The sequence below is a fragment of the Eublepharis macularius genome, chromosome 2 (genome assembly GCF_028583425.1).
Source record: "Eublepharis macularius isolate TG4126 chromosome 2, MPM_Emac_v1.0, whole genome shotgun sequence".
Classification (NCBI taxonomy): Eukaryota; Metazoa; Chordata; class Lepidosauria; order Squamata; family Eublepharidae; genus Eublepharis; species Eublepharis macularius.
This window is the reverse complement of record NC_072791.1, coordinates 139404167-139431968: the sequence shown is the minus strand read 5'-3', so window position 1 is coordinate 139431968 and position 27802 is coordinate 139404167. Positions and strand designations below refer to the sequence as shown.

Here is a 27802-nt window from a genome sequence, read left to right as displayed (position 1 = left end):
TTACACACCTGCATGTATAGCTTGACCCTGAGAGGAGTGGTTTACCCAAGGCCACCTGCTGAGATCATGGCAATAGTGGGAGTGGCTTTTTAAAAAAGCAAATGTAGTTTCTAACCTGGATGCGCTGATTGTGTGAAAATGTACTGTCTTAGATTTCAGGAGGGTAAGAAGGTTAAGTTTTTACAGACTAGAAGCAGAAGTTCAGCACCCTTGCTTCTATTACCCCACAGGAACAAATCATACAAAATAATGAAAAACAAAAACAAATTTTAAAAAACGCTATGTAAGGCACACAGTTTCCACAATAGTTTTGCTAGGGTAAAGTACACAAGGTTATGATCATAAGCCTTCCCTAAGAGAACTGATGAGACTCATTCAGGGTGGGCTGGCAGGCACAAAACTACATCTGTTATTCAGATAGCATTGGCAATATCCCAAACATCTGGACTGTCCCTGGTCTGCAGGCCAGAACCTACATTATGCTTTATATACGTGTGCACGTGTGTTATACATTATAGCAATATTGCTATATCCTTCCCCATAATATGAACACCCCGTGACTTGATCCTGTTAAGGAGTCCACCACATCCTGAAGGCAGAGATGGAGATGCTCCCAGTAATGTCACACAATGGGGTGTTTCTGTATGTTATGGGAGAGAACTCAGTATATGGAATGCCCTTTTCAGCTGCATCCCACAGCCCATGAACTTCCAGACTCTTCAAGTGGTACAAACTAGGCAGGGCAATATAACATTGATAACAGATAATGTGGGGGTTTATTGTACTCTCTCAATCCCCTCCCTGAACTGTACAAGTTAAGTTGCCAACCAGGAACAAAGTATCCAAGGTGCTTCCTCAGTTGTCCATAAGATATTGTTCTATCATATCCATCAGACTGTAGGAAATTTGTAGGCTCATGTTGTCACTGCTCAAAGATGAGGATCCTTCCCTCAGCACATATTCATGCCACTCTCTACAGAACTTTGGCACCAACTGCAAAACACAAAGAAGTCAGTTTAAGTTTATGCACTTGCACATACCCCAAGCATCTGTCCTCTACAATACAACGTTGTATATGTACAGGCAAGGACGTCTGTGATTGGAAACAAAAGATAGTGTTTCCAGAGAGCAGAAGGCCATCAGTAGTGGGTTCATCAGTGTGACTCACTGATGCTTCAGACTGTTTCCCTCTGTGCAGGTGCAGAGCCCATTCATGAGAATAAAGAACCTTCAAGCCATAAAGAACCTTCAAGCCAGTATCAAAGCACTTTAGAGTCTGTAATGTGGCATGTTCATGAAGCAGTTCCCCTAGATTTTTACATTCAGAACTCATAGCTCTCTCTCTATTCCTCAAGCAACCCTCTGCCATCATCCACGGCTGGATCTACAGCTTCTTTACACTTAACAGCCATCTTTTAGTATGGAAAGTGGCAGCCTTTCCAAGAGTTTAAAAAATGATTTAACTGACCCCCCCCCCCCCACCCGCCACACAACCAAAAGACCACACTTTGGACTGTAACCTTAAGAGGTCTCTTCTTTCTCACCTTCACCAAGATTAGTTTAGACTCCTTGGGTCTAGCAGCAGAGAAGCACTGCCCAAAGCACAGATAGATAGTGTAGTCAGGAGAGGTTGATCTTCGATTTTCATGGAAATCCTTTAGTTCTGGTGGAAATATATAAGTATCTTAGGACTAAAAGTGTTATTTGAGACTCTGGCACACTCTTAGTGCTATATGTTAATGCAGAATAAGATTCAGAAGAGAACAGACTGTATATTCTAATCAATATAGGTTTTTACATATTTATATTGTAGGCCAATTTCAGCAAATATAGACTTAAGTTTAAGTGCCAATTTGTAATTATTGTGCCATACACCAATTTCTTTTCTAGCATGCATTATTAAATGACACTTGTCCAAGTTCATACAGCGTGGCCATGAGGTGGCTACTATAATGTAGAAGAGAGTTTGAGTGCACTGGGAAACACTGTGGGGATTTGTGGAGAGCAGGAATTTTCAGATTTAGCTCCACAACTACAGAATAGACTTCCTGGAAGAAATCTGATAGCTCCTTAAAAATCCTGCAACTTTCTATAAACTGGGTTTGGGATAATAATTTTAAAAATACATCAATCAAGGAAATCATTTGAGGTAGCATGTTTCACTGAGTTTTTTTGGTGAATGCTTTTTTTGATCCATGGAAGAATTTAATCTGTTATTCTGAACTTCACTCTGCTTTGGAAGCAGACAAGCCAATCAAGAACAAAGGAAGTACAGATTCTTAGCACTATAATTTCTGCACCTGATCCAGTTCCCAGCTAACACAGCTAAATCGGGAATAAGCACCAAGACTACAGGACCTGGGCTGGCTGAAAATTTGAGGAACCACTGTTTGCCAGTCTATCGACTGCATCATACTTCTGTATGAAGCACTTCTAAAACTGTATAATATGATAATTACAAGGGATCTTTTCTGGCATGGTTCTGGGCTGTGGTGTCCCTGAACAGGGCTAGAAGATGCATGACACAGCAACACTGCTGAATCTAAACAGCTTTTAGTACAATCAGTGGCTGGATATGGGGCCTTCCAGGGACCCTATGTAAGCTTCCTGGGTTCTATGGTGGAAGAACAGCAGAATATAAACACAGTGGGATGGATCTAGCCATCCTTTGGGTAACCTTCCTCCAATAGGAGCCACTTAATTTTGACAAAAGGCTCCTTAGATGTGAGGACGGCTTTAAACTTAAGCCAATAGGAAAAATGAGTCAGAAGTATTTTTTCAAAATAAAAATCAAATTTTGATCAGTGGAGTTGTAGGATCTGCCCCAGTAAGTAAACAAACAAAATGAACAGTGTTTTGACACATGCCAAGATTTCCCTGCAAATGTTTCCCCAGATGTTCTGTATGGCAAGCAGTGGCAAAAAGGATAAGCCCCATAACCAGTATTTCTAAACAAAAGAATTCTGTGCAAAATCTGGTAAGCATGCAAGAAGACCACCTTTCTAGAGAATCACCTTGAAAAAATTGTTTGTAGTCAAATATCTCAGTTTCTGTTTCCCGTAGCAAACATTTGAATTGTGAATGCTGAGCTATGTTATCCAGCTGTTTAGAGAATGCCCAGTAGACTTTACATTTATCCAGTCGTTTCACACAGATTTTATGGTTCTTTTCATACAGCACCAAGCCTGCATTCTGCAGCAGGATCAAGGTATGCTTCACTTGCTTCCGATCAGGAAGTTCCTCTGGGTTTGGAAACTGGACTATCTGGGGGTTGCCCAAAGCAGGGCCACAGTGGTGATGCTTGTTGTAAGTAAACATGCAGCTGTTCGCTGTCATTTCAGTTTCATGTAGTAACCTCCCACGGTAATAGATGGAGACATCTAGATGAGAGGTGATGGCTCCTGCAAGAAATAAGGATGCACTTATTCTTGTAAAGTCTAACTTGAAAGAAGCAAGTGGGACGAAGCAGATCACCACTGAGTTCAAACTGATAAAGGTGGCAGGCCACCTAGACATTGCATGTTGGAGAAAGCAGAATGCATAGTATGGGAAGGGAGCACACACTGATGGGTGGCTATAGGCAAATGAAGTGGAATATTTATAAAATTCCAAACACTGAAACCAAATCTGTGGCCAGACTAAAGCTGAGAGGACAAGACAAGTTTAATAAATTTCGCTATATTCTGGGTCTGGATCTAAACGGAAGGTTCTTTTTAAAAATCTACACCCTTTAGATCAGGCCTAACCACACATTACAAAATTCTTGTGTTCCCCAGAGATGCTATAGAGCAGGGTCTCCCGAACTTTTTATATGGAAGAACCCCCTAAATTAATAGTTCAAATCCTGAGAAACCTCTACATATGAAAACATTTACAGGTCAGGAAAAGTTGTTGGCAGGGAGAGCAATGCATGCTAAGTTATTGTCAAGAAAATTTATTTGTAAAGAGCTGATATATAAATGTTGGCTTACATCATAAGAAAAAAGGGAAGAACTTTTCTGTCTTTTTTGTATTACCTGTTTCTTTTCAAATATCAAATCAAAATGCAGTTTACTTAAACATTCAAACAAAGTTCACATCCAAAGTCAAGATAAGGTTTACTTTCAGTATGATATCTGGGCTTGTTTATTTTTGCACAAATGTTGAATTCAGTGGCTTTCTCGCAGAACCCTGATGATGTCCTGTGGAAGACCAGGGTTCCGTAAAATCCCAGCTGTGAGTGCTTGGAACTGAATTCCCTGGCTTGTGTACAGTGCAATGAATTGGGACCATGGAACACACGGATTAAGCCTTCCCACCCCCAACATTTTCCCTGACCTGGAACAACTTTAGAGCGCCACTATTTGTCTAGTTGGAGAAGCCTACATGTAGTCCATCAGTATACCAACAGGGCAGACAACAGCTTCTTGGAGACCTTTTAGGTATGAAAAATATTGTCATTTGTACATGTGTAGGTGGAAGCTAAGCAAGGTTGGCCTTGGTTGTTAATTGGATGGGAGACCTCCACAGAAGACCAGGGTTGCTATGTAGAGGCAGGCAATGGCAAACCTGTTAGTCTCTTGGAAACCCCAGCAGAGGTCACCTTGAAATGCCAGCAGGGTTCACCATAAGTCAGCTATGACTTGACAGCACTTTCTACCAGCACCAGGTTTAAGCTCACCTTCCTCACAATCCCAGTCCAAACTGGGCCCATGTACACTTGGGAATTAGATTATGAGCATGAAACTCCCAAAGGGCATTTCTTGACAGGACCCATAATGGACACAAAGGCCTGTGTGATCAGGCCTTAAGGCAAACCCCCCCCCCCCCCAGGAACAATTTTTATCACAACAGTGAGGGTACAAACTGGGAGTTACCACATTCCACATTAGCAGCTATCAGGGCTTTTTTCTGGGAAAAGAGGTGGTGGAACTCAGTGATGGAACCCAGGACCACACAATGATGTCACTTCGGGTCAGCTGGAACAAGGGGGGAGTTTTTTAAAGTTTAAATCGCCCTTGACAAAAATGGTCACATGGCTGGTGTCCCCGCCTCCTGATAGAGGGGAGTTTAGATTGCCCTCCGCGCCACTGCATGGAGGGCAATCTAAACTCCCCTCTGTCTGGAGATCAGGGGGCGGGGCCATCAGCCATGTGACCATTTTCAAGCGGTGCCAGAACTCCGTTCCACCAAGTTCCTGCTGAAAAAAAGCCCGGGCAGCTATAATCTCGTTAGCAACCAAGGCTTTAACAAAAATTAATAAACAGACACCTAAAAAGGAGGCTTCCAGCTACAAAAGCTGCTGGACAGTGGAAGATAGGAGTTTGTCTCCATTCAGTGAAGGCACGGCAGCTGAACTGAAATGCTTGTCAGCAATCACCACACCCAGTTCTTCAAGCTAGAGAGAGACTGTTCCTGTGCCCCATGCAGCCACAAACAAGGTTAGGGGCTCTGTGTGAGTGCACACTGATTTGCCTGACCAGCAAAGTACACACAGAAGAACTGAAACCTCTTCTACAGCCAGTATCCTTTCCAACGCTCAACAGCCGAACTGGAAAGTGCCATCTAGATCAACAGTTACTGTCAGGAGGATAGGGGCCAAAACAAGGAAAGATCCTGGAAGGCCCATGATTGGATTGCCTGCTCTCTCCCCACCCCACCCTTTCCAGCTGTAGAGAAGTTTATTTTTACTCCTGATGCCTTTATCATGATCAAATGTCCTCCCCAACCCATTGCACAGCTGCCATTTTGCCTGAAGCAAACACCACACACAAGTACCTGTATGCCCCCCGTTTGTTCTTACCCAGATGAGCTGGTGGGGGTGGGATTTAAGATCAACAGAATAGCACCAGAGATGGCATTAAGCCCCCCTCCCCTAGCGTTCCTCTCTGATCAGGCTTGGGTACCTTATGGCTGCAGACCTCAGTGTCTCATCAGGTATAGTCATTTGGGATAACAGTCACCTTAAATGTTTGCCATTTAATGTCTCTTATCTATAGCCACCCCACCATGAACTGGGAGAGTGCACATTTCCTTTAAGACAGAAGACAGGCAGTGCCTAGGCCCTTACAAACAGCTACCAAGCTGGTTCTGTTCAGTCATGAAAGAGCACAAGCAACATTTCTTCCTTAGCCCCAGCTGTGCTCAATCCAGACTGCTGCACATGTCAGGCTGCCCTCATAAGCCCACATTTCAAATAAGGAAGGAATCACTGACCTGGATTGTTCAGCAATGGAGCAGAGTTGAGAAGGGTTTGTTCTGCTGGACAAAGGACAGCTGGAGGCACAAGCAGGTTCTGCTCTGCTGTGGCTTGCTGGTTTGCTGGCATTTGATAGTCATTACCAACTGCATTGATCATCATCATGGCATCTCCCCGAGGCTCCTCATTCACAAAAACACTTTGGATGAAGCAGTTGTTATTGTGTGGTGTTTCCCCTAATACAGAGCAGGAACATCTTAAATACTGTGACGCAGTGTAGCTATAACTATTACTCTGACCTTTAACCACACTGGGCAAAGTGAGGAGTGCAATGCCTGTCTTGCAACCCCCCCGTCTCTGGATGGATGGAAGGAAGGAAGGATCAGTGATGTGATTGGGCTACCAGAATTTGATTTCACCGCATTTTATTTCAGCAGGCTCAGCTGAAACATGGCCATTAATTACAGTGCTAGCCTAGTGACCAATACCCTCCAGTGATCACTGCAGATACATTGAATCTCTTTAGAAAAGAAGTTGTAACAACTCAGTTATGTAGCAGCCCATGCTGTGTGCCTGGGGTAGTCCCATGTTACCTGAGGTCCTTTCAACTGGATGTACAAGGCTGGAAAGAGCCTGGCAGCATGGATCGCTTAAAACTGAGCTATGCTTATTTGTTATCCAAAAGGAAATGAGGCTGGTTAGGCATTTCTTTGTCAGGGTACCTTGAATCAGCTTAGTGCTTCCATGGGTGGAAGGAATTCTGCCTGCAGAACCCAACTAACCCCCCCCCCTCTCTCTCTCTCTCACACACACACACACACACACACACACACTTGCCCTCCCATATGCTGCATTTTGGAAGCATTTCAGGCAGCAGGAGAGGAAAGGTAAGGAAGTTATGCTCTGTGGGTAAAAGGTTTCCTACTCATGGAAATGCCAGGCTGGACCCACTCCAGTCCCCTGAACTTTATATTTTAAATAGATACAATACTATACATAAAGAAATTTTAAATCATATGTATGTTTTGGAGAATAAACACAAGTGGAAAAGGGAAGACATTTTAGTATTAAACAAATGTCCTTTCAATGGTCCCTTGACTACAGATATCATAATGAACTGTGGTGTGTTTCTTTTTGGGCCTCCTGCTATATGCCAGAAAGTCCAAAGAAGAGGGAGAATTCTGCCAATACAAAGCTGACAATGGCCTTAAATAGCCCCAGTATAGCACTGCACTCTTCCTCAGTAGAATCATCTTGGAGTACCAAGCTCCTTCTCTCAGCTTAGAGCCAAGGCAGTATAGCTTCACTCCTTCCAGTGGGCTGAGCTCCCTGTCAATTCTCATTTTCTGCATAGTTATTATAGCTTTGACTACCTTACATTGCAACAAGTACAGCTCTAAGCTCCATACAAAAAGAGAAATCCATATCTGTTTCACACTAAAATATTAAATAATTGTCTAGTACATACTGCGCAACTTCCCCTTGGAACTTTTGAGCTCCATGTGAATTATACTATTGATAGCTACCATGTACAAGTGTTCACAGCAGCCTGAATAGCACAGACTAGCCTAAGCTTGTTAGAGCTTGGAAACTAAATAGGGTGAGCCATGGTTAGTACTTGGATAGGAGACCACCAAGGAAGTCTAGGATTGCTACATAGAGGGAGGCAATGGCAACCCACTTCTACTCATCTCTTGTCTTAAAAACCCCTTGATGGGTTGCCATACATTGTGGATGACACTTACTATTTTACACCCCCATAATTCTCACCCCTATAGTCAAACAAAAATAAAAAGGTCAGACAGCATTACTCACCAACATTATTAAATTGATCTGGGCCACGATGTGTATTTTGTTGAATGTACTGCAATGGAAGTGTAGCCAATGTTTGGGAATTCACACTTGGTACGGACATGGGTTCATAACAGCTATTTTCCACAGGGGAATTCAGCACTCCATTTCCTAGTGGCAGGCAGCCATTTTGGTCAACATGCAGAGTTGTTTGACAATAGTCTTGTCCACATGCAGCTTTCAGGGTGGGGCGGGGGGGGGGGAGAAAAAGTCAATAGCAAGAAAAAACTCTCAAAATATACTAGATTCTATTAAAGATAGAACAAAAAAAGGACAACCAAACGAAGTATCAGAAAGGAATGCCCTCTTAAATATTACATTCGATAAAAGTAGCATGTAAAGGATCCACCTCCTTACTCCCCTCCACACAAACTCTCTCCCCTCCACCTTCTACCTGGGCATTTAGACTAGGTCTAGTTGCTTGGGGCCTGAATTGTTTTGCTCTAGTCCTTATCCATTTGATCACCCACTCTTTACCTTGTGCTAGAACAGACCATGCAAAAGAAGAAGAAACATTTTAAAAAGGAACAAGTTCCATACGATTGAGAAAAAAAGATATGGAAGATATGGAAAAAAGATATGGAAGTCCCTTTGAACTCTGAACTAAGTACGCCATTTAGTATATTTCATACTTTAGTATATTTCATAGCTTCTTGTGTTTCGGGCAGCTGCATGGTGCAAAATGATTTGTATATTTTAAGATTGATGGGCCACACTCGTTTACTTGTATGGATAGATTCAATACATATAACTGTGGCTGCAAACCCATATAATAAAACTGCATGAGTAATTTAAAGTAGCAATTGTGAAGCAGTTGTTTATAAGAGAACAGTTTTGGTACTGAGGCACAGAAGGGGTAGGCACATGAAGATTTTGAATTCAACCTACCAAAAGGATTATCAGTGTTTTCAACTTGGGCAGGGCTCCATGAGACCAGCTGAACTTCACTTTGTTTCAGGTTGGCTTGCTGAATAATCCATCTGAGTGTATCACCATTGTATGGGCAGCAGTTTGCAGTTACATTTCCATTCTGCACTGTAGAATACACATACATTTGCAGATAAGACAGTTATTGTGCCACCTTTCAGGTACACTCACTCCGCAAGAGACAAACACTTTCTCAAGCTGTTGGGCTGTATCAAACAGAGGACATGTCAGTGTGACACTCAGCACGCTCACCGAACATCACATTGCACAGGTGCTGGGCTGATTTATGTCATTTATTTATTTATTTCATATTTGTATTCCGCCCTCCCCGCAAGCGGGTTCAGGGCAAATAACAACCTTAAAATCATTTTAAAATGTTCCATATTAAAATATTAAAACATCATATAAAAATAGCAGTACTCTTTGCCTGGCGGCAGCAATACAACTGTTAACAGGCAATACAGCAGTACAACTAGATATAGCAGCACAGTAACAGCAGCTGAAAAATAAACAGTGGTGGGCAGCTTTCACAGGGAGGAGGGTAGATGTTGCATCCTCCAGCCAGAGGAGGCCCAACAGCTATGAGCCTGGCGGAACAACTCTATCTTACAGGCCCGGCAGAAAGATAGTAAATCCTGCCGGGCCCTGGTCTCAGTAGACAGAGCATTCCGCCAGGCAGGAGCCAGGACTGAGAAAGCTCTGGCTCTAGTCGAGGCGAGGCGGGCCTCCTTGGGGCCAGGGACCGATTAACATTTTTTTTCGCCTGATCAGAGGGTCCTCCAGAGGATATACGGGGAGAGATGGTCCTTCAAGTACGCTGGCCCCAGTCCGCACAAGGCCTTATAGGTCAATACCAGGACCTTGAACCTGATCTGGTACTCCACTGGCAACCAATGCAGCTCATGCAGTATTGGTGTAATATGCGCCCTATTTGGTGCTTTCATAATGATGCGCGCCGCTGCATTTTGTACCAGCTGCAATCTCCAGGTCAGGCTCAAGGGTAGGCACGCGTAGAACGAGTTACAGTAATCTAACCTAGAGATGACTGTTGCCTGGATCACTGTAGTTAAGTCACAGGTAGACAGGTAGGGGACAAGTTGCTTGGTCTGCTGCAGGTAGAAAAAAGACCTGACAACCACTGCAACCTGTGCCTCCATTTTCAGGGAGGCATCCAGGATCACCCCCAGGCTCCTGACCCTCGGAACTGGCACAAGCAGTGCCCCATCGAGGGCCGGGAGCCAGAGTCCTGAACCCAGTCCCCCGAGACTCAAGTACAGGACCTCCGTCTTTGTTGGGTTCATCTATGCCACACTTCTGTCTGCTGCTGCTCTGCATCAAAGAGCACCAAATACTGGGGAATCTAAACTTCCAACATAGATAACAATACATTTGAACAACTGAAATATGCATGGGCTCAGAAAGCAATTAGCATGGGTGCTGCACCAGTCCTACTCCTGAAGTCTTTCAAAATTCTTTCACTAAAGGTGAGCATTCAAAACTTGATAAAGTATGTGATTATTAATAGGGATCTCAATCTCAGGTTCAAAGTGCATCCCTATTCCCCAGTATCAGTTGCTTTCAGAAACTTTTAAATCACAAGCCAAACTAAGAAGAAAATGCTTTACTATGTTTGAACAAAAGCACACATGCACACACATAAAGCTACCTTATATTAAATCAGACTCTTGTCTGATCAACAGCAGTATTATCCAATAAGACTAGCAGTGGCTCCACAGGATTCCAGGCAGAGGTTTTTCCTATCACCTACTACCTGATCTTTTTAAGACTGGAGATTGAACCTGAGACTTCTCACATGACAAGCAGATACTTTACCACTGAGTCATGGCTCCTCCCCTTCTAACTAAACAGACTATAGTTTGCTCAAAAGAATGAAATGATTATGTTCTGAAAGTATGTTACAAAATACTGGAAAACTAATCTCACTCAAATGGACACGAAGTAGTAAATCTAAGTTTCTGACAAGATTAATAAGAATAATATAAAATCCGTAAATTCTTATCCACTTTTTCTAGGTTGTTTGTAACTACCAATGCACAACTGGTGCTACCCAAGTGGTTGCCCTTGTTGGTTCATATGTGTCTGCTTGACCATTCCCTCTTCCATCTTTTTCATGCAGAAAACCAAAAATTAAGGACTCACGATTCTGAGTTCACCTAGTTCAGAATGCATGTTCCCTACTGGTGCTAACTTTCTGGGAGGTTGGCAACACATGCAGCTGCATCAATAACCAATGCCCCAAGATTCGGTTTCGTTTTCTCGGCCATGTCGGACGCTCCTCTCCGCAGGTCCGGGAGGAAGCGCCCGAGCACTCTGACCGGGCGGCTGATCTGCGAAGATTAGCCCCCAGGACTCCCAGTGAGGGAGGCAGGGTCCGGGACGCTGCGGGAAGAGCCCCCCGAAAACCTATGCGGGGGGTAAATTGCCCGTTTGTCCCTATGGAGGCCGGCAGACGTGCGCGGCGCCTCGTGTGCTGCCGGGCCATGGAAAACGGCAAAGAGCAGAACTAGGCGGAAGCCTGCAAGTAAGCGAATCCCTTCTGTTATTACAAGCGCACGCGAAGGAGTGGTGGGATCTGAAGCTAAGAAGGCTAGTTCTTCCCCCTCGCTGAGTCTCAGAATTTGGCTGGCGGTCCCCCCCCCACCTAAAATGGCAGCGAAAAAACAGTCCCGCCCTGGGCAAGTCAATCTCGGCTGCCCTGCAGGGGAAGGGAAAGTCGCTCGAAGAACTGGTGCGGAGGTCGGTTACCGAAGCCATAAAACCCTTTGTTGACAAGCTGAACGAAACAGATCAAAGGGTGGGCTTAATTGAGAGCGAAGTGAAAACCATTAAGGAAGCAGCGGGGGGGGGGGGCAGAGAAGTCTGCTCAGGAAAGTGCGTCACTCGTGAAGGCTACGAATAAAGAGTTAAAGCTGGTGGAGAACCAGCCGATCGGGCTACAAGTGGAACGAACACAAACAATTTTGCGCCTCCAGAATGTGAAAGAGGAGGAAAATGAGGATTTATGGGGTTTGGTCTCGGAACTATTGGCGACACCCGCGAAGACAACTAAAGAAGAGGTTAAAAGTGCCATTTTGGAGGTCCGTAGGGCTTCTTCAAAATATGCAACGAAGCGTCAGCTGCCTCGCGAGATCATCATCGATTTCTCATCTAAAAGGATCCGAGACATCATCCTATACAACTCATACAATGCGGATCTGGACTTTTTGGGTAACAAGGTCAAGATACTGAAGGACGTCCCATTTTTAGTTCGGAAAAGACGTTTTAAGTATAAAAAGCTTGCAGCTCTTCTGAGGGAACGTGGAATAAAGTACAAGTGGTTATTTCCTGAAGGCATCTGGTTTAGTTACAAAGATCAAGCTTACAAGATATTATCAGAAGATCAACTAAGGGATTTTGAGGATAAAAATCCGGAATTCCAGCGAGACACCAAGCAAGAAGAAAACAAGAAGTCTGAGGGGCGGGGGGAGGAAACGAGCACTGCGGCTGCAGTTGCTCAGAGAGAACTGCGTCCGGGACCCAGGAGGGGGAGGAAAACTTAATTTGAATTTGAATTGTAATTTGCATTTTGTAAGGTCGACCACTCCATCAATATTATACAAAGCTTTAGTTTTTAATAATGGCAGTATGAAGGGAAAGCATTCTGTGTAGTGTAGATGTTATATGTTGTTGTTTGGGTTTTTTTTTCTCTTTCCTTCCCTTGTTTCCCTTCTTTTCCTTTGTATTGTTAGTTAATGTAGTTAATAATAATAAAAAAAAATAACCAATGCCCCAAAACAGAGATTATGAACTCTTTTTTTGTCCCACAGAAAATTTGGTAGTCCTTATAGTCACAAAACTGAAGTATAACCTAAGTGATATATTAGGTGGCAACTAAACAGAAGCCAAACCGAGTTCCTTTGGAGGACATGCAACTTTCATAAACCAAATACCATCAGAAGATTATCCCCTTCTGGCTGTTGATTCCCTTTCTAGGACAGGAAATAGGATATTTCCCCAAACATACAAAAATTATTAAGTAGCCATGTTGGTCCATCGATAAAGTTCTGACGCAACAGTAATACAAGATCAACCAATTTATTAAAACATTTTTACCCCATCTTTTGTTGTGGTTCAAAGTGGCTTATAATAGTAGATTATTACAATAGTGACAAGCACAAGCTTATAATTAGCAGATGCCCCCTGCTCCCAGTGAATCAACATGGCTACATACAGGTGTTCTATGCTTCTGTACAAGTTTGTTGATATTCTGCCACCACTAATGTCAAGTACACAAAACTTTCAGCAGCTTACCTGGGCCTAGATTTCCCAGTGACAAAGTTCCAAAAGTAACTTCTATCCCCTGCTGTAAGAACAAAAGAGTATATTGGTTCAATATGCATTACTGAGATAGGCAGAAAAAGCATTGTTACACAATGTTCTCAGCATCTTTAGATCACATCATTCTAGCATGTATGCAGCTGTATGTGAGCAGTATGTGCTTTACACCGTTTTTGAGCAATACACTCTTTGAACACCTGCAGTACAGAAACTTCTGAACTCATAGTTTAAGCCACAATAATTCAGGTAATATAGAACAAAGACAAGCTACTTTGAAGCTTCCAAATTTCTTAACATGAAATGAAAGGAAGTTTTCATTCCATTTTGGGAATGTTTTTTTTCATATACAGTTTAAGTCTTTTGCACTTCATACATGTTAGTGGGAATTTTTACACACAAAGCTTAAAGCAACTCTGTTAGTTTACCTCATTATGAACACACATGTGACAATTGTCTTAAATCTATGGCTGTTTGAACAGTCAGTCCAAGGATCAAGCTATACATGCAGGTTTTAAAGAATTGGGTCTGGGCTCCCCAGACCCAGCTTGGGTTCCCTGCAGCCACACAGCAGCTGTGGGGAATAACTAAAAAATAAAGGCGAGCCCAAATGGCCTCAGAATGCCTCTGCAGTGGAAGGACAGGCTCCTCCCTTCCCCCTCAAGCCATTTCCCCATGTCACAATAGCACGAGGGGAGTTTCCCCCCATTTTTACTGCTGCACACGCACAGAATATTTCACGCGGAACAGAAAAACAGGGGCAAAACCTCCCTCCTGTGCAGAGGCATTCTGAGGCTGTTTGGGCTTCCTTTATTTTTTAACAGCCATTCCCCACAGCTCTTTGTGTGGCTGCAGGGAACCACAGCCTAGGCATAGAACGTTGTCCGTGTTTTACTCCTGAGGCATCTTTCTTGCCTCATGGTGAACAACATGACAATCACTTCTTGAAGGTGCTGAATGACTCTTACGACTCTTATACAAAGGAAGATGCCCAACTGGAACTTCTTTGCAAACGTGACTTGTCATGTTTGCCCAGAGCCACTGCATTTCCTCTTTAGTTCTGTCATGATTACACCAATAGCAGTAGTAATGAGCTCAAGCCTCACAATCCCTTTCTGTCCTGTTTTGTACCTGTATGAGAGGTGTAGGCTGGGAAAGAGCTGGAAGTCCTTCACTGTGGGGGCTGATACGCAATGGATCATCATCAGGGTTACTCCCATTGTCTTGAAGGAGGGGGGAAACCCAGAGTTATGACAGAGAAAAAATGTTTTACACATACACACAAATACATTGTTTCATGTGCAGATTAATTATTCCTATGTTTGGAAACACCAACATTAATTCCAAGTTTCTCCACTTTCTGATGCTCACCATGGACCCACAGAGCCTGGCTCTGGCTCTGAGATAGCTCCCCTCTTATGCCAGTGACAGTCTTACAATCATATCTTATTGGAGGAAGAGTTCTGCTTTTTTGTTTTACAGATGCTATTAATATTTAATTATGTTATTTCTAGTCTGCCTTTCTTGCTGAGACTCAAGGTGGCTTACACAGTACACATCAATATAATTAACAGCTGGTACATCGAACAAAACCAATGGTATATGGATTGCAGAAATTTGAAAACAAGCATAGAACCAAACATAGATATGGAAACATTATGAAAACATTACAAAACCAAAACGTAAGTAATTTAATATGTACTTATTAACTGATGCAAAAACCCTCCGTAGGAGCATATCCACACAGACAGTACTCAGTAGTGTAGTTTATAGGCCCTGCCCCTTTACCAAGACATCTGTCTGATCCATTTCTTACAGGACAGACCTATTTCCATAGTTAAAAACCCTCTTGCATAATTCATTTTTGCACAGTTTGTAGAAAGCCAAGAGAGTGGAAATTTTTCTGGCCTCTTCAGGTAGGCGTAACGTTTTATTGTGTAAAGGACAGAAGGAGGAGAGCAGGGATGTGTGAGAGCGGGAGCAGTTCATCTAGCCTCCGATGTTTTAATAACTGCTTATGATATAAAATCATAAGGCACTGAATCTAATGTGCTTCAAACCGCATTAGCAAGCCACCCAGCTGAGCAAAGCATTGCCGGCTCCTGCCTGGGAGAGTAAAACATGAATGGAATGCGAGTACAAGCAGAGTGACTGGGCGTGATTAGTTCCTGCCCTCCCAAGCTGCAGACATGCTATCCCTGACAAGAAAGGCGCGTGTGAGACATTCTCCTCAGATGTTCTAATCTCTTTTGTCCCCATTGATCACAACCCCAGCTAATACCCTATCCAGTAAACAAAGACCATCAACCAGCTCTGGTAAATTTAAGTTCTTCCTGGGAACATTTAATCAAAAAATTCTAAATTCATCAGCCAGTTCTGGAGAATGTTTAATTAAGGCACCAGGGGCAGGCAATCTAACTTTTTGTCACACCCCAGCCCTGCCAATCAAGGTACTCAAGCCTTTGTCCGTCCCAGCAGACAACCATTAAGGTTTTTGTCTTACTGGCTGAAGTCACACTCCAGCCTCAGGATCTATTTTGCGTTATAAATATTCTGGCTTTGCCCCAGTCAATTTGTACACACTCGGATCCAAGTGCTGTGCCCTCAGAATCCCTATCTGAGCCTCTCTGGGTGAGAATGCTGGCCAACTGAAACCTTCTTCCTCCGTGGACTACTCTACTCCTCTGATAGGTAATTATCACCCCCCAAAACCTGAAATCTATTCCCATTTTCACTACTTTCCTAGGAATCTTATGTGCTTGTGAGTTGCCTCTTCCTGTTTTGAGTTTTCCCTTTAAATAAAAATATTCTTTGTTTGGAAAACACCCATCTCATCAGTTTCCTCGGGGAGAGGACCCCATAAAAATTGGTGGAGGGTCTCACTAGTTGCTGTCTCTTGCAGAGTTATATCTTTGTTTGCTAATTTCCCCAACTTGCAAGGAGACCCATCCCGGTAACAAGGGGAGTATAAAGTTCTGGGGGCCCTGGAGAGAGGCAAGATGTGATTTTTCTGTCATATGGTGCAGGGGGGCCAGCAGGATTCTTCACCTGTGGCCCTGGTGGCTTTCAGTAGTCCTCCCTCTCCAGAATACTGCACCTGAAGTCAACTTGGGCAACTAGTAGTGCAATCCATTCTACGACCTCATTTCCCTGCATGTATGAATTAGGACTTGTTCTTGAGGACTGCTGCTCAAAATATACAATATTTCCTAGTTTAAAACCTAGATCAAAAGCCTATTTACTTTTCAAAATCTGAAAACTTAAAACTCTGGTTTAAAAAAAGTTTAAAGAATTAAATCTACTACTAATAATTACTGAACTTATAACATCTTTCTCAAGCTTTTCAAACCGGATTTAAAGAACTAAACCTGCTGTTATAACTGTTCTACAAATAATTATATCTATGTTTTTAATTTAATTGAAATGTTTGCATGGGCTTGAACTACATTTTGCAGTTGTCTCACAATCCACCTACATCATACCATAAAGATTAACAAATAGATTGATTTTTGAAAAAAATCTTTAAAACAGTTAAAGGGAGGGCACATTCAGATTGGGGATATGTTGGAAAAGAGGGTATGGGTAATCCTTTCCCCTTTTTCTGACCGAGAGTACTTCCACTAGGCACCTCTATGGGGGCCAATTGTGGGCAAGCTACAGTTCCAATAAGGAAGACAGCACAAGAACTTGTTCCCTGACATACAGCTCTTTCAACCAGATTCCACTCGCCCCGTCCCCATGGCTGTCTTTTAGAATCAAGCATCAGAATACGTCTTCAAGGATTTTCAACATAGCATGCACGGTGGCCCTGTGATAGCATCTTTCATTTTTAATGGTCCAACTACATGCCACAATCCCTCACCACTTAACCAAAAGGACAGGAGAAAGACAATGAGCCATTCCACAAATCCTTAAAGGGAGATGGAAACATACTCCAAGACCTACAAAGCCTCAACAAAATATGAACAATATTTGATCATTTGATCAGTGTACAGTCTCTTCTTCACAAGTACAAGATCTAACCTATGAATGCCCATAGAACATTACAAAGGTTGTTGACAGCCAAAGTTTGGTATGAAAGGATACATCTCTTCTTTAGAATATTAAATGCCCCCAAAGCAACAAAAGTAGTTTTGCAAAAGCAGTTTGGAGCATTGTGCACGTCAGCATGAAACAATATTCCATGTCTAGGCTTCTCTCACAGCTCCTTCTCATGTTTCCAGAAAAAACTAAGCAAGCTCCACTAAACAAGAACCGAAGACTACTCTTGTACATCCGTTCCCTGCACCCCTGTTGCCCTTACTTGTATCAACAGGGGGGGTGGCTTCTGTTACTGTGTTGAATGGGATGATTTTATACACATGATGAGGATCAGGGTCTTGCATGGAACTCAGTAACTCAAACCGGTTTGTACTCTTCAAGGCACAGCGGAAGTTGGTTTTCCATTTGGATGGGTTTGATGAACCTTCTTCATATTTTCCTCCAACAGCAGCCCACTCCTTCCATTGGAGAAACAAAACAATAAGAGAGGATTAAATAGTTGGTGAAATAAATACAAATGGGATCTACTAAAATATGCCAGATGTTAGCTATAGCTAGGAAAGCTTCATTGATAAAAGAAATGTCTCAAGCTTATCAAGATCATCTCTTTTTTAATAAACAGATTAAGACAATGCAGAACAATTAAGGCATGTTGCATAAAAAGAATTTAATCTCATGGGATAACAATAAATGAAGTTTCCTATTTAAAGAAAACATCACATCACTAAATAATTTGGAAGAATTGCATATGTCAGAATAGAGTTTACATATTGAGTATTTCCTTCAGAAGTTTACTGTACCCAGACTTTTAGATGTAAATTACTTGGTTAGACCTATTGCAACAACAGAAGTTCAACATAAAATAAATCTAAATTAGATAAAACCCTGGGCCCTTACCGTCTCCAGTATGAATATTTTGAGTGGAAAATAAGAGTATTAAAAGTAGGAGAACATTGCTAATATTAAGAAAGTAATAAATATTAATGAGACTCTTAGGTGGAAAAATGCAAAGCAATGATCTCTTAAGTGCTGAGAAAGCTTCAGACTAGATAGAATGGGATTTCTTTCATATTCTAGAGTATTTTGGTATATCATTTCAGAATTAGCTTTGCTTAATCCATTAAATAGCAACTGCTTGAATGAAATTTAAGAAGTGACCTGCAATAAAAAGTACATTTATACTTGTAGTATGGGAAATTATTATTATGTCCCCATAGTTAGTTTTATTTGATCTCAGTTTTAAAAGAACTTGATGAACTGGATTTCTTCTTTTTTGAGAGTTTAATAAATGTAAGGGCTGCATAGATCATGATACATTTTCCACATGTGATCAGCTTTTACCAAGGATAGGGTACAAAGATTCCCAGTGTCTGACTTTTTTCCAGATAAGACATTTTTAACTGAATTGCTAAGGAGATCACAATCCTTTATATGCCCATTAAACCAATTTTAAAGAATAACCAGACCTGAGTATTTGTTAGCCCAGATCTATCAATTACTCCTCTCAAAAACAGACCATACAAGTTTACATATTCATCCTTTGGTATGGTTTTGCCTGTAAATATTCAAAAATGCATATGGGATAAAATTAGTTTCCCTTGCTGCCTGTCCCAGACAGCCCACTATTGTCTGCTTAGCTTAGCTGGTGTCTATCTGCACAGCAGGACAATAAGACATCTTGGTCCATGTGAAGCCTGCATTCCTACCAGGCAGCTCCAGGATGATTAAGGGCATGTTACTTTTCATGTTACCCCACGTAAGAGCTTTGCACATATATCAAAGAATGCGTTTTGAGCATGGCAAGGGCACATAAGCCATTCCTAGTGAAAAGAAGTCATACCTGGAAAATCTTGTAATCATCTGCCACAAGATTCTTTCTTGAATTATGTTTCCAAGGGATACGAAAGGTTGTGCGCTTCTCATCCAGCCAGTATAAGCCCTCATATGCTCTACTGTCGATCTGATTAACCAGCCAGTCAAAGAAACGGAGCTTTTGAGGGCCCCTGCAATGACAATATTTATCTTCTGAGGAATGGGAGGCTAAGAACCACTTCAACAAACCCTAAATATCAAAGACACTGGAGGTGCAACAGCACACGTACAGTATCTTATAAATCAATTATGGCATACTTCTGACAAAATAAAGATCTCACAACAAGAGACTTCAGCATCCATAACAACTTCAAAAATTAATATTTTGGCAGTTCAGGTATAATACAGATCCATGAGTCAGACTGCAGCTGAAGTGGGTCACTGAACTGGTGGCTTTTATAGCTGGAGATGTGGATTTTGCCATTTGAAGTGCAGCCTGAACATTAATCGGAGTTACCTGTTTATTTTAGTATCACCACAAAGTCAGGGAAAGGACATCCAATTAGAGGAGGATCTTGTACAAGGTTTAGAGAAGTGACAACATCATTATATTTTGTGTTATTACAGCATTGCAGAATTATGGTTATGTGATTTCTCTTTACAGTGCATGACATTTTGAAGACAGGAGATACTATTTAGTTTCAATACAACAGTGACGTCTGATGACACTAGATCTTACTTTCATCACCATATTCCTCAAAATGTCTCAAAAGAGTGAGATATTCCCTGTAGGCAACCTCTGCCCCAGGGATACAGGGTTCAACTGGTCCTGGGGTCCTCAACCTTTTTAGCTTGCAGGCACCTCTGGAATTCTGATACACCTTGGTGGGTACAGCAACAAAAGCTGCCACATAACGGCTCCTGCAGGAGGCAGAACTACAAAATGGCAGTCCCTGCTTACCTGCAGTTACATAGTGAAGAGGCTTGTGCTGTGGTGGCAGCTCCTGCCAAAGCAATGTTTCTAAAAATCTGCACAACCAATCAAGTTTCCAATGGCCAATCAGAAGCCCTGCCTGCTTTCTAAAAACTTTTGGCAGGTGGCAGGAAAAGTGTCAGCAAGCACCATGATGGGGAGCCATGCTGTATATTCTCGCCTCAGGATTGTATGAGTTTATTTCTCCTCTGTACAGAGGAAAGCACATGTTCCAGGTAATTCTAACATGAACTGAAGAAAGATCACAGGGAAACAACCTTGTACTCACTGCAAATTCCACTACAAACTAGCAGTCTTTTCCTTAAGCTCTTGGATTGCAGGCACAGGATTTAATATCCTGTTTACAAGATACAAGTTTATAGTGTAGATTTTATTAATTTGCCAAAAAACAACAGAACTATGTAGCTGCACCATCCTCATACTACTATCATCTGTCTGACAGCACATAATTTAAGTACCCATATTCAGTATTCTACAACTGTCTGGCCAAGCCAGATTGATGCCTTGCCCCTGCACGGAGACAGTTTCCGTCAGAATGAGCCAATTGGGACTTTATGTTTGCCACCATGGAACAGCTACAAATGGGGGAAAGGTTCATAAGAGCAGTGAGAGAAATTTATAGAGACCAGAGTGCAGCAATTGTGGTGAATGACGAGCTGACTAAAAAACTGATTATTGGAAAGGGTACAAGACAAGGTTGCCCGCTATCCCCATTGTTGTTTATTTTGGTTCTTGAAATTTTGATGATGCAGATTAGAGAAGATAATGCAATCCGTGGTATAAAGATAAAAGACTTTTCCTATAAGGTCAGAGCGTTTGCAGATGATATAATGTTAATTGTGGAAGATCCAATTGAAAACATGCCTAAGGTAATAGAAAAAATAAAAGAGTTTGGAGACTTGGCAGGTTTCTATGTAAACAAAAAGAAATCAAAGATTTTATGTAAGAATATGATTAAACAAAAGCAACAGTTATTAACGGAAATAACAGACTGTGAGGTAACAAGTAAGGTGAAGTACTTGGGAATTGAATTGACTGCAAAAAATATAGATCTATTTAAGAATAACTATGAGAAATTATGGACTCAAATAGAGCATGATTTGATCAAATGGAATAGGCTGAACTTGTCATGGTTGGGAAGAATTGCAGTAATTAAGATGAACGTGTTACCAAGAGTTATGTTTCTGTTACAGACGATACCAATCATTAGGGACTCCAAGCAATTTGATAAATGGCAGAGGAAAATATCAGAGTTTGTGTGGGCAGGCAGGAAGCCTCGAGTGAAAATGAAAGTGTTACAGGATGCAAAAGAAAGAGGGGGAATGCAACTGCCCAACCTGAGACTTTATTATGATGCAATCTGTCTGGTATGGTTGAAGGATTGGATCACATTGAAAAATCGCAAACTGCTGGCCTTAGAGGGATACAAAAAATTATTTGGATGGCATGCATACCTATGGTATGATAAAGTAAAAGCAGATTCTATGTTCCTGCATCACTATATTCGGAGAAGCCTCTTCACAATTTGGAAGTACAAAGAATACTTACAAGAAGGAATTCCCTCCTGGGTGGTTCCATATGAAGTAATAGATCCAAGAACGGTCGATAATGAACAACAGTGTTTAACGTATAAGGAGATAACTCAAATAGAATCCTTTAAAATAAGAATAAGAACGCAACAAGAGATGTCTCCAAACTACGATTGGTTTCAATATAGACAAGTTAGAGATCTTTATTACTCAGACTGTGCGAAGGGAGGGATAAGGATGGAAGACTCAGAATTAGAGAAAGTAATTTTACAAGAAGACCAAAAGGAAATTTCTAAGGTCTACAAAGTGTTGTTAAAATGGTATACTGAAGATGAGACAGTCAAAGTGCAAATGGTGAAGTGGGCTATAAACTTTAACAAAGAAATAACAATGGAGGCGTGGGAATACTTGTGGAAACATACATTGAAAATCACGACATGTACCAATATTAAAGAGAATATTTACAAAATGATTTACCGTTGGTATCTGACGCCAAAGAAGATTGCGCTAGGGAACTCGAATATGTCTAATAAATGCTGGAAATGTAAAAAACATGAGGGATCAATGTATCATATGTGGTGGACTTGCGAGGTAGCTAGGCAGTACTGGGGGGAAATAATAAGAGTAATGAGTGAGATTTTACAATTTCAAGTTAACAAGAACCCAGAACTCCTGCTACTGAACTTGGGAATGGAAGACATCCCAGCACAACATAGGACATTGATATTCTATATGACGGCAGCAGCCAGACTTTTGTATGCGCAGAAGTGGAAAGTACAAGAAGTGCCAACTACTGAGGACTGGATTTACAAATTGCTGTACATGGCGGAGATGGACAAAATGACAAGAAAACTGAGAGACCTTGATCCAGGGCAGTTTAACACGGACTGGGGAAAGCTGAAACAATATTTGGTGAAAAAATGGGAGGTGGGAGGAGAACTGTGGCAGTTTGAAAATTATTGAGGTACACAGGAGGAGAGAAGTGACTATACCGAGGGGGTGGAGAGTTAATGGAAAAATTCTAAGCAACTTTATATGATTTTTAAGTATTATATTAAGTAGAAATAGCGTTGATACTATGAGAATTAATGGGATAGAAATTAACTAATCTATATTTTTTGGAAAGATAACCGTATAACATAGAGTGAATATATACATACATACGTAAATTCAAAGATAGGTCTAATTGTTAGACTTATGGTATATGTATAGATAAAGAACAACATATAGAACAGAAGCCTAAGCAAATGACAATAAGTGTGTATAATATGTATGTGTATAGAAGTATTGGAATTGATGTATAAAGGGGGGCAAATTGTTTGTCCCATATTGAAGAGAATAGAAGGAGTAAGATAAAACACAGGTTATCAAAATGAATATTATTAGTAGTTTTAATGAAGAAGATAGATTAAGAGGATTTTATTTATATGACAATTTATATGACAATTTATATGTGAAAGGAAGTGGAAATAGTGCTTAGAAGAATCTGAAAGTATATTATAATAAACAAATAAAATAAATATGAAGGAGTAGAGGGAAAGTGGATAGGGGGTTGGAAAACTGTTGGAAGTCAATAAAAAGGGGGGGGGGAAAGGGAGGGGGTTAGAATTAGAAAAAAAATTAAAGAATGTGATTATAATTGTTATTATATGTTTCTAATCCAATAAAAATTCTTTAAAAAAAAAAGAATGAGCCAATTGGGTGGTTGAATTAGGAAAGCAGGAAGATTGTAAGTGATAAGTAGTTTATGTATTGCTTGTTAATTTCATTATACATTGTATAGATGTGTTTATTGATTATATATCTTGGGTCCAGGATAATTATTTGCCCTTGAGAAAGCACAGATAGTGTGAAACAGATGTGGCCAGTCTGTAGGGCATGTTCATGAGGCAGAGCTATAGTTGAAGAAACACTTTACAGCTTGAAGACTGATTCATATATGTGCCCAGGGAATCACCTCCAGTGCACTCTACCTCACTGATTTCAAGGAAGTTTTGCACTTCAGTGGACAATCTTAGAAAGTGGACTTGACTTTTTGACTTTATTGAAGAATGAACTTTTGTCTGGATTGAACACCCATGTACTTGTTTTCCTTTACTTGTCTGTATCGGCTTGATGTATATATTTATATACATATATGCATTTTTGAATACTGTTGATTGATTGTTAATGTTTTCTGTCTGCACTTGACTTGTATGTATTTTGAATTATATTGAAAGAATTTTGGATGGTGTGGTGATAGAACCTTTACTGGGAGCTCAGTGTTGTTTGAGACAATTCTTTGGCAGCCTCCAACGTGTGACTGCAGCGGCTTCTGTTACTAATACAATATATCTTTTTTTTAAAAAAGGTTCTTAGGTGTTCCAAACCAGAAAAGAGCAGGACTTTATGAAATAAATTCATGAAGTACACAAACAAGCCACAACTGGTAAAGTTGCAACAAACGTTGCACAGAAGTATGCGCACAGACTCTCACCTTTCACCATCCCTGTTCTAAAAAACAGGAGCACTCACCTTTCATTTGCTGATGCAGACATTGTGCCTTATGAAACTTGAAAAATGATGGACTGTGTACACTTCCAGATGTCCTCTTGCACAAGAGCGAAACACTCTCAAGCAGAAAGTCTATAGAACAGAGAAACTGAGAAAGGTTAAATGATTTTAGCAAATTTGGATGATGGTGCTCTTTTAGGACAGCAGAACATAATTACTGTAGTATGGCTGCACCATTAAGTGGCACGCATAGTATATTGATCATCTTCTACTAGTATGGCCCATAGCAGTAGGCATTTTTATTGGGCCATTAGAGCTACCTCCTGTAATAGAAATCAAGCCAAGGTCATACAGGTAGTCCAGGGTTTGGTTCTGCAATGTTCATAGCTTGCAGTTGGTGAAACCATGCAGAGAAAGTGCAATTTATGACCCACCCTGCCCCCAAAGAGTGTTATAAAATATGCCCATTTCGTTTTAACCATATGTGAGATCCAATAAAAAAAACCACTGGGACTATCTACTTTGCAGGCAAGGCTGATCACATTATCTGTGCACTGACATGTAGATCTTCTGCAGTCACAGAAGATACTTATGTACAGTCTTACTCATGCACAGTCCTACAGGTAATCCAGTAGGAGAGATGCTTATCAAATAAAAGCCCACCTTTTAAAAAAATTCTGCATGCCTGAACATATCAAGCACCTAGATTTGTTGGATCACATATGTTCAAAACACTGCATGGAGATAGGACCACAACTACAGCACACTGGTTTGAATTGGCACACTTTCTGGGAGAAGAACCGATAGCCCTTCCAGCAAAAGACTCATTGCAATTATAGATGGATAGTGGCTTGGAAAATAGAGATACTAACCCTTGGAGCACCAGTAGCAAAAGTTTCTCTTATTCAAGTGAAGAGGAAGGGCGGGATTTTGCAGGCTGCAACTACTGCAGTAGTTCCAGAAAACAGGAAACCAAAAATTCAGTATTTGTGCTTGGACCAGAAAATTTGTTGTGTCTATCTTTATGCAAAGTTTTTGAAGACAACATGACAGAAAAGTGGCATGCCTAGAACTACTTAGATTTACAAAGCATCAGTTACAAATCGACTGAGAATATAGTGTTTTTAAAAACTGTAAGCCTCAACAAGTCTAGCGTCTAGCTCCTGAAATACAGAGGAACTATAACTTGTACAGCCTCAGTTTCATATCTAGCCACAGTAACTCTCCAGTCAGTCGTTCATAATTCCTCGATCGAAACATCAGCCCCAATTTTTAAAATGCAGAAGCAACCCAGATGTCTAGGAAGTCATGTCAGCGCTGTCTTATTGGCGCTCGCTCGGAAGTAAACCCCACTAACGCGACGGAGATCGCTGCAGACGAGGCTACGCTTTGCTCCACCGGGGAACTACCGCATTCCGACTTTACCGAGCTGTAACATACGCACGCGGGACTCAATTTGCGCCGAAGCTTATCTTTAGCACCCATTCCCTGTACTAGGACGGAGCAGTAGCTAGCAAGGACCTCCAAACAGGTTTTCTCGAATAAATACAGACCGCCCCTTGCATAACTGCACGCTTCCAGATCAGATGTAAGGGTCCCAAGCTACCCAAAGCTTAGCATTCCACCTAAACCGCGCAAACATTCACTCAACGCACAGTACTTAACATAATCAGGAAAGTTAGGAAAATTATATTACATCAGTACATATCCTGGATCTTTATTTTACTTCGCTCCATCTCAACTACCCCGATTCCTCCCTTCTCTCTGTAAAAGGGCCGGGGGGACGACCGCCGTTGCCTCTATCACTGCCAAGCGAGACTTACCTTAACACCGATAGAGAAGGCAAAACTTCAACACTTTCGCACCGCGGCAGCTACCTTATGTAGGCAGCCAAGCACTCTCATTGGCTTGTAATGGTTTAAGGCTTATTTTCCCAAACCAATCAGAAGCAACCATCCTCCAGACGGCTGCAAAGTTAAGAGAGGGGTCCCCCCTCCCGTCAACTTCTGCGGGGCGTCTTTTCTTCCGGGTGATGATGCAAGACTGTCTTTGGCGCTCCCAACCAGCTGTGGTGCTGCCTTGCCTGCAAATCACGTGACCTCTATGAAAAATAAGTTTCATTTCTGTTGTTCTCCTGGAGTAACTTGTGGCGCTGGCCAGCAACCACCAGGCTCGGTTGCCAAAGGCTATAATTAGACCGACTTGCCCTTCCGCTGAGAGGCTCTAGGGCTCCTCTGATGCGTGCCTTTAGAAACGGTATATGCCGGGAAAAATAAGGCTGCAGCCTCATACATGCTTGGAAGCAAGCACCAGTAGAACTTAATTCTTAGCCGCGTACGCAAGCATGGCATTGTGCTGCAGGGGCATATTTACCATTAAACATTTTTTTTTCCCGGAGCACACGAAGGATCGATCGAGCTGCAAGTGTGAAGCAAGATTCATTCTTAACTTAGAAGAAAACCCCACTATATTGAACGGGCGTTGTTTCCACGCAAATGTGCCGAGGCAAGCACTGTCGTTTTGCAGGGCAATCTTGTACAAGTTTAACGGGAGGCAAATCCCACTTTGAGCAACAGATTGTGGAAGCGTGCACAAGCGCAATGTGGGAATAAGTCCTATTGAGTCAAGACATGCTTGCTTCCGGGTAATCATTTTAGGCAGCTTAAAAATCATGAACTCTTTATTTCTTCCCTAGCCCTGATCTCCTGTGCCTTTATAATCTGGCAAACTTCTCCCATCCTTTTGTCTTCATTCCCCAAAGACTGCACACATCTAATCCATTCTGCCAAACTTAATGGCTTCAAATGCAGGCCCACCCTCATCAGCCATAGCCAAAGTTGCCAACTCCAGGTTGGGAAATTCCTGAATATTTGGTGGGGAGTGCTGGGAGTGTCTATTTGTTCAGTAAGATTCAGCAGAGTTTAGTAGAGTTACCCAGTCAGGGAAGTGTGAACCCAGGCTGCAGAAAATCACTCTTCAGGCAATTAAATTGTTTTTTTTTTAAAAAAGGCTGAACTTGCAGTTATTGAGGTAGTTTCCAATTCACAGCATTTCTTGTAGAAGAAAGAATCCTAGTCTAAAATGAACTTTCATGGGCAGCTTTTCCAGCTTCATGTGTGCATGGATGTATGTGGTCAAGCCTCCATGGCAGGAGAGAGAGGCAGGTGTATTCAGCACCTTTGGAAGACAAGAGAAAAAAAGAATCTTTCTCCCAATGGGCACTGGAAGACTGGAGACATTCCCACCTTCGACCAAGAGAAGTATCTTTCTCATCAGGAAAATAAAACATACATACAGAGAGACACATGCAGCATTCCCCAATGTCAAGGCATGCTGAGTCACCAAGAGGGACGATGGGATTTGGGGTGGGGAGGGTCCTCAGCAGGACATAAAGCTGTAGAGTCTACTCCCCACATCTGCCATTTTCTCCAGGGGAAGTGATCTCTGTAATCTGGAGATCGGTTGTAATTTCAGGAGATCTCCAGGCCCCATCTGGAGGTGGGCAACCCTACCAAAAAAGCTAGGACCGAGAGTTGATTAAAGTGTACAAGGGACATGGCAGCAGAGGGGCTTCTGAACTCTTTTGCCTGTTACTTCCCCCTCCCACAGTCACAGTTTGTTTCCTGATATTCTGAGAATCTG

At 41.8% G+C, this 27802-nt stretch overlaps 1 protein-coding gene across 3 annotated transcripts; it reads right to left on the bottom strand.

Moving 5' to 3' along the window:
- Window positions 1-250: 250 nt before the first annotated feature.
- IRF7 (interferon regulatory factor 7) lies at window positions 251-26156 on the bottom strand. Of its 3 annotated transcripts, none has more exons than XM_054972192.1 (12): window positions 25984-26156; window positions 24182-24308; window positions 19173-19335; window positions 17595-17790; window positions 14423-14514; window positions 13268-13319; window positions 8918-9064; window positions 7994-8206; window positions 6196-6414; window positions 3015-3401; window positions 1545-1663; window positions 251-993 (listed from the first exon to the last, which is right to left on the bottom strand). In XM_054972192.1, the coding sequence occupies exons 2-12, from the start codon at window positions 24202-24204 to the stop codon at window positions 856-858; spliced, it is 1749 nt and encodes a 582-aa protein (XP_054828167.1). In that variant the 5' UTR covers window positions 24205-24308; window positions 25984-26156; the 3' UTR covers window positions 251-855. The 3 variants fall into 3 exon arrangements, with proteins under 3 accessions (XP_054828167.1, XP_054828169.1, XP_054828168.1); XM_054972194.1 differs by having other exon boundaries at window positions 24182-24292; XM_054972193.1 differs by lacking the exon at window positions 25984-26156 and adding an exon at window positions 25033-25082.
- Between the last annotated feature and the right edge of the window lie 1646 nt (window positions 26157-27802).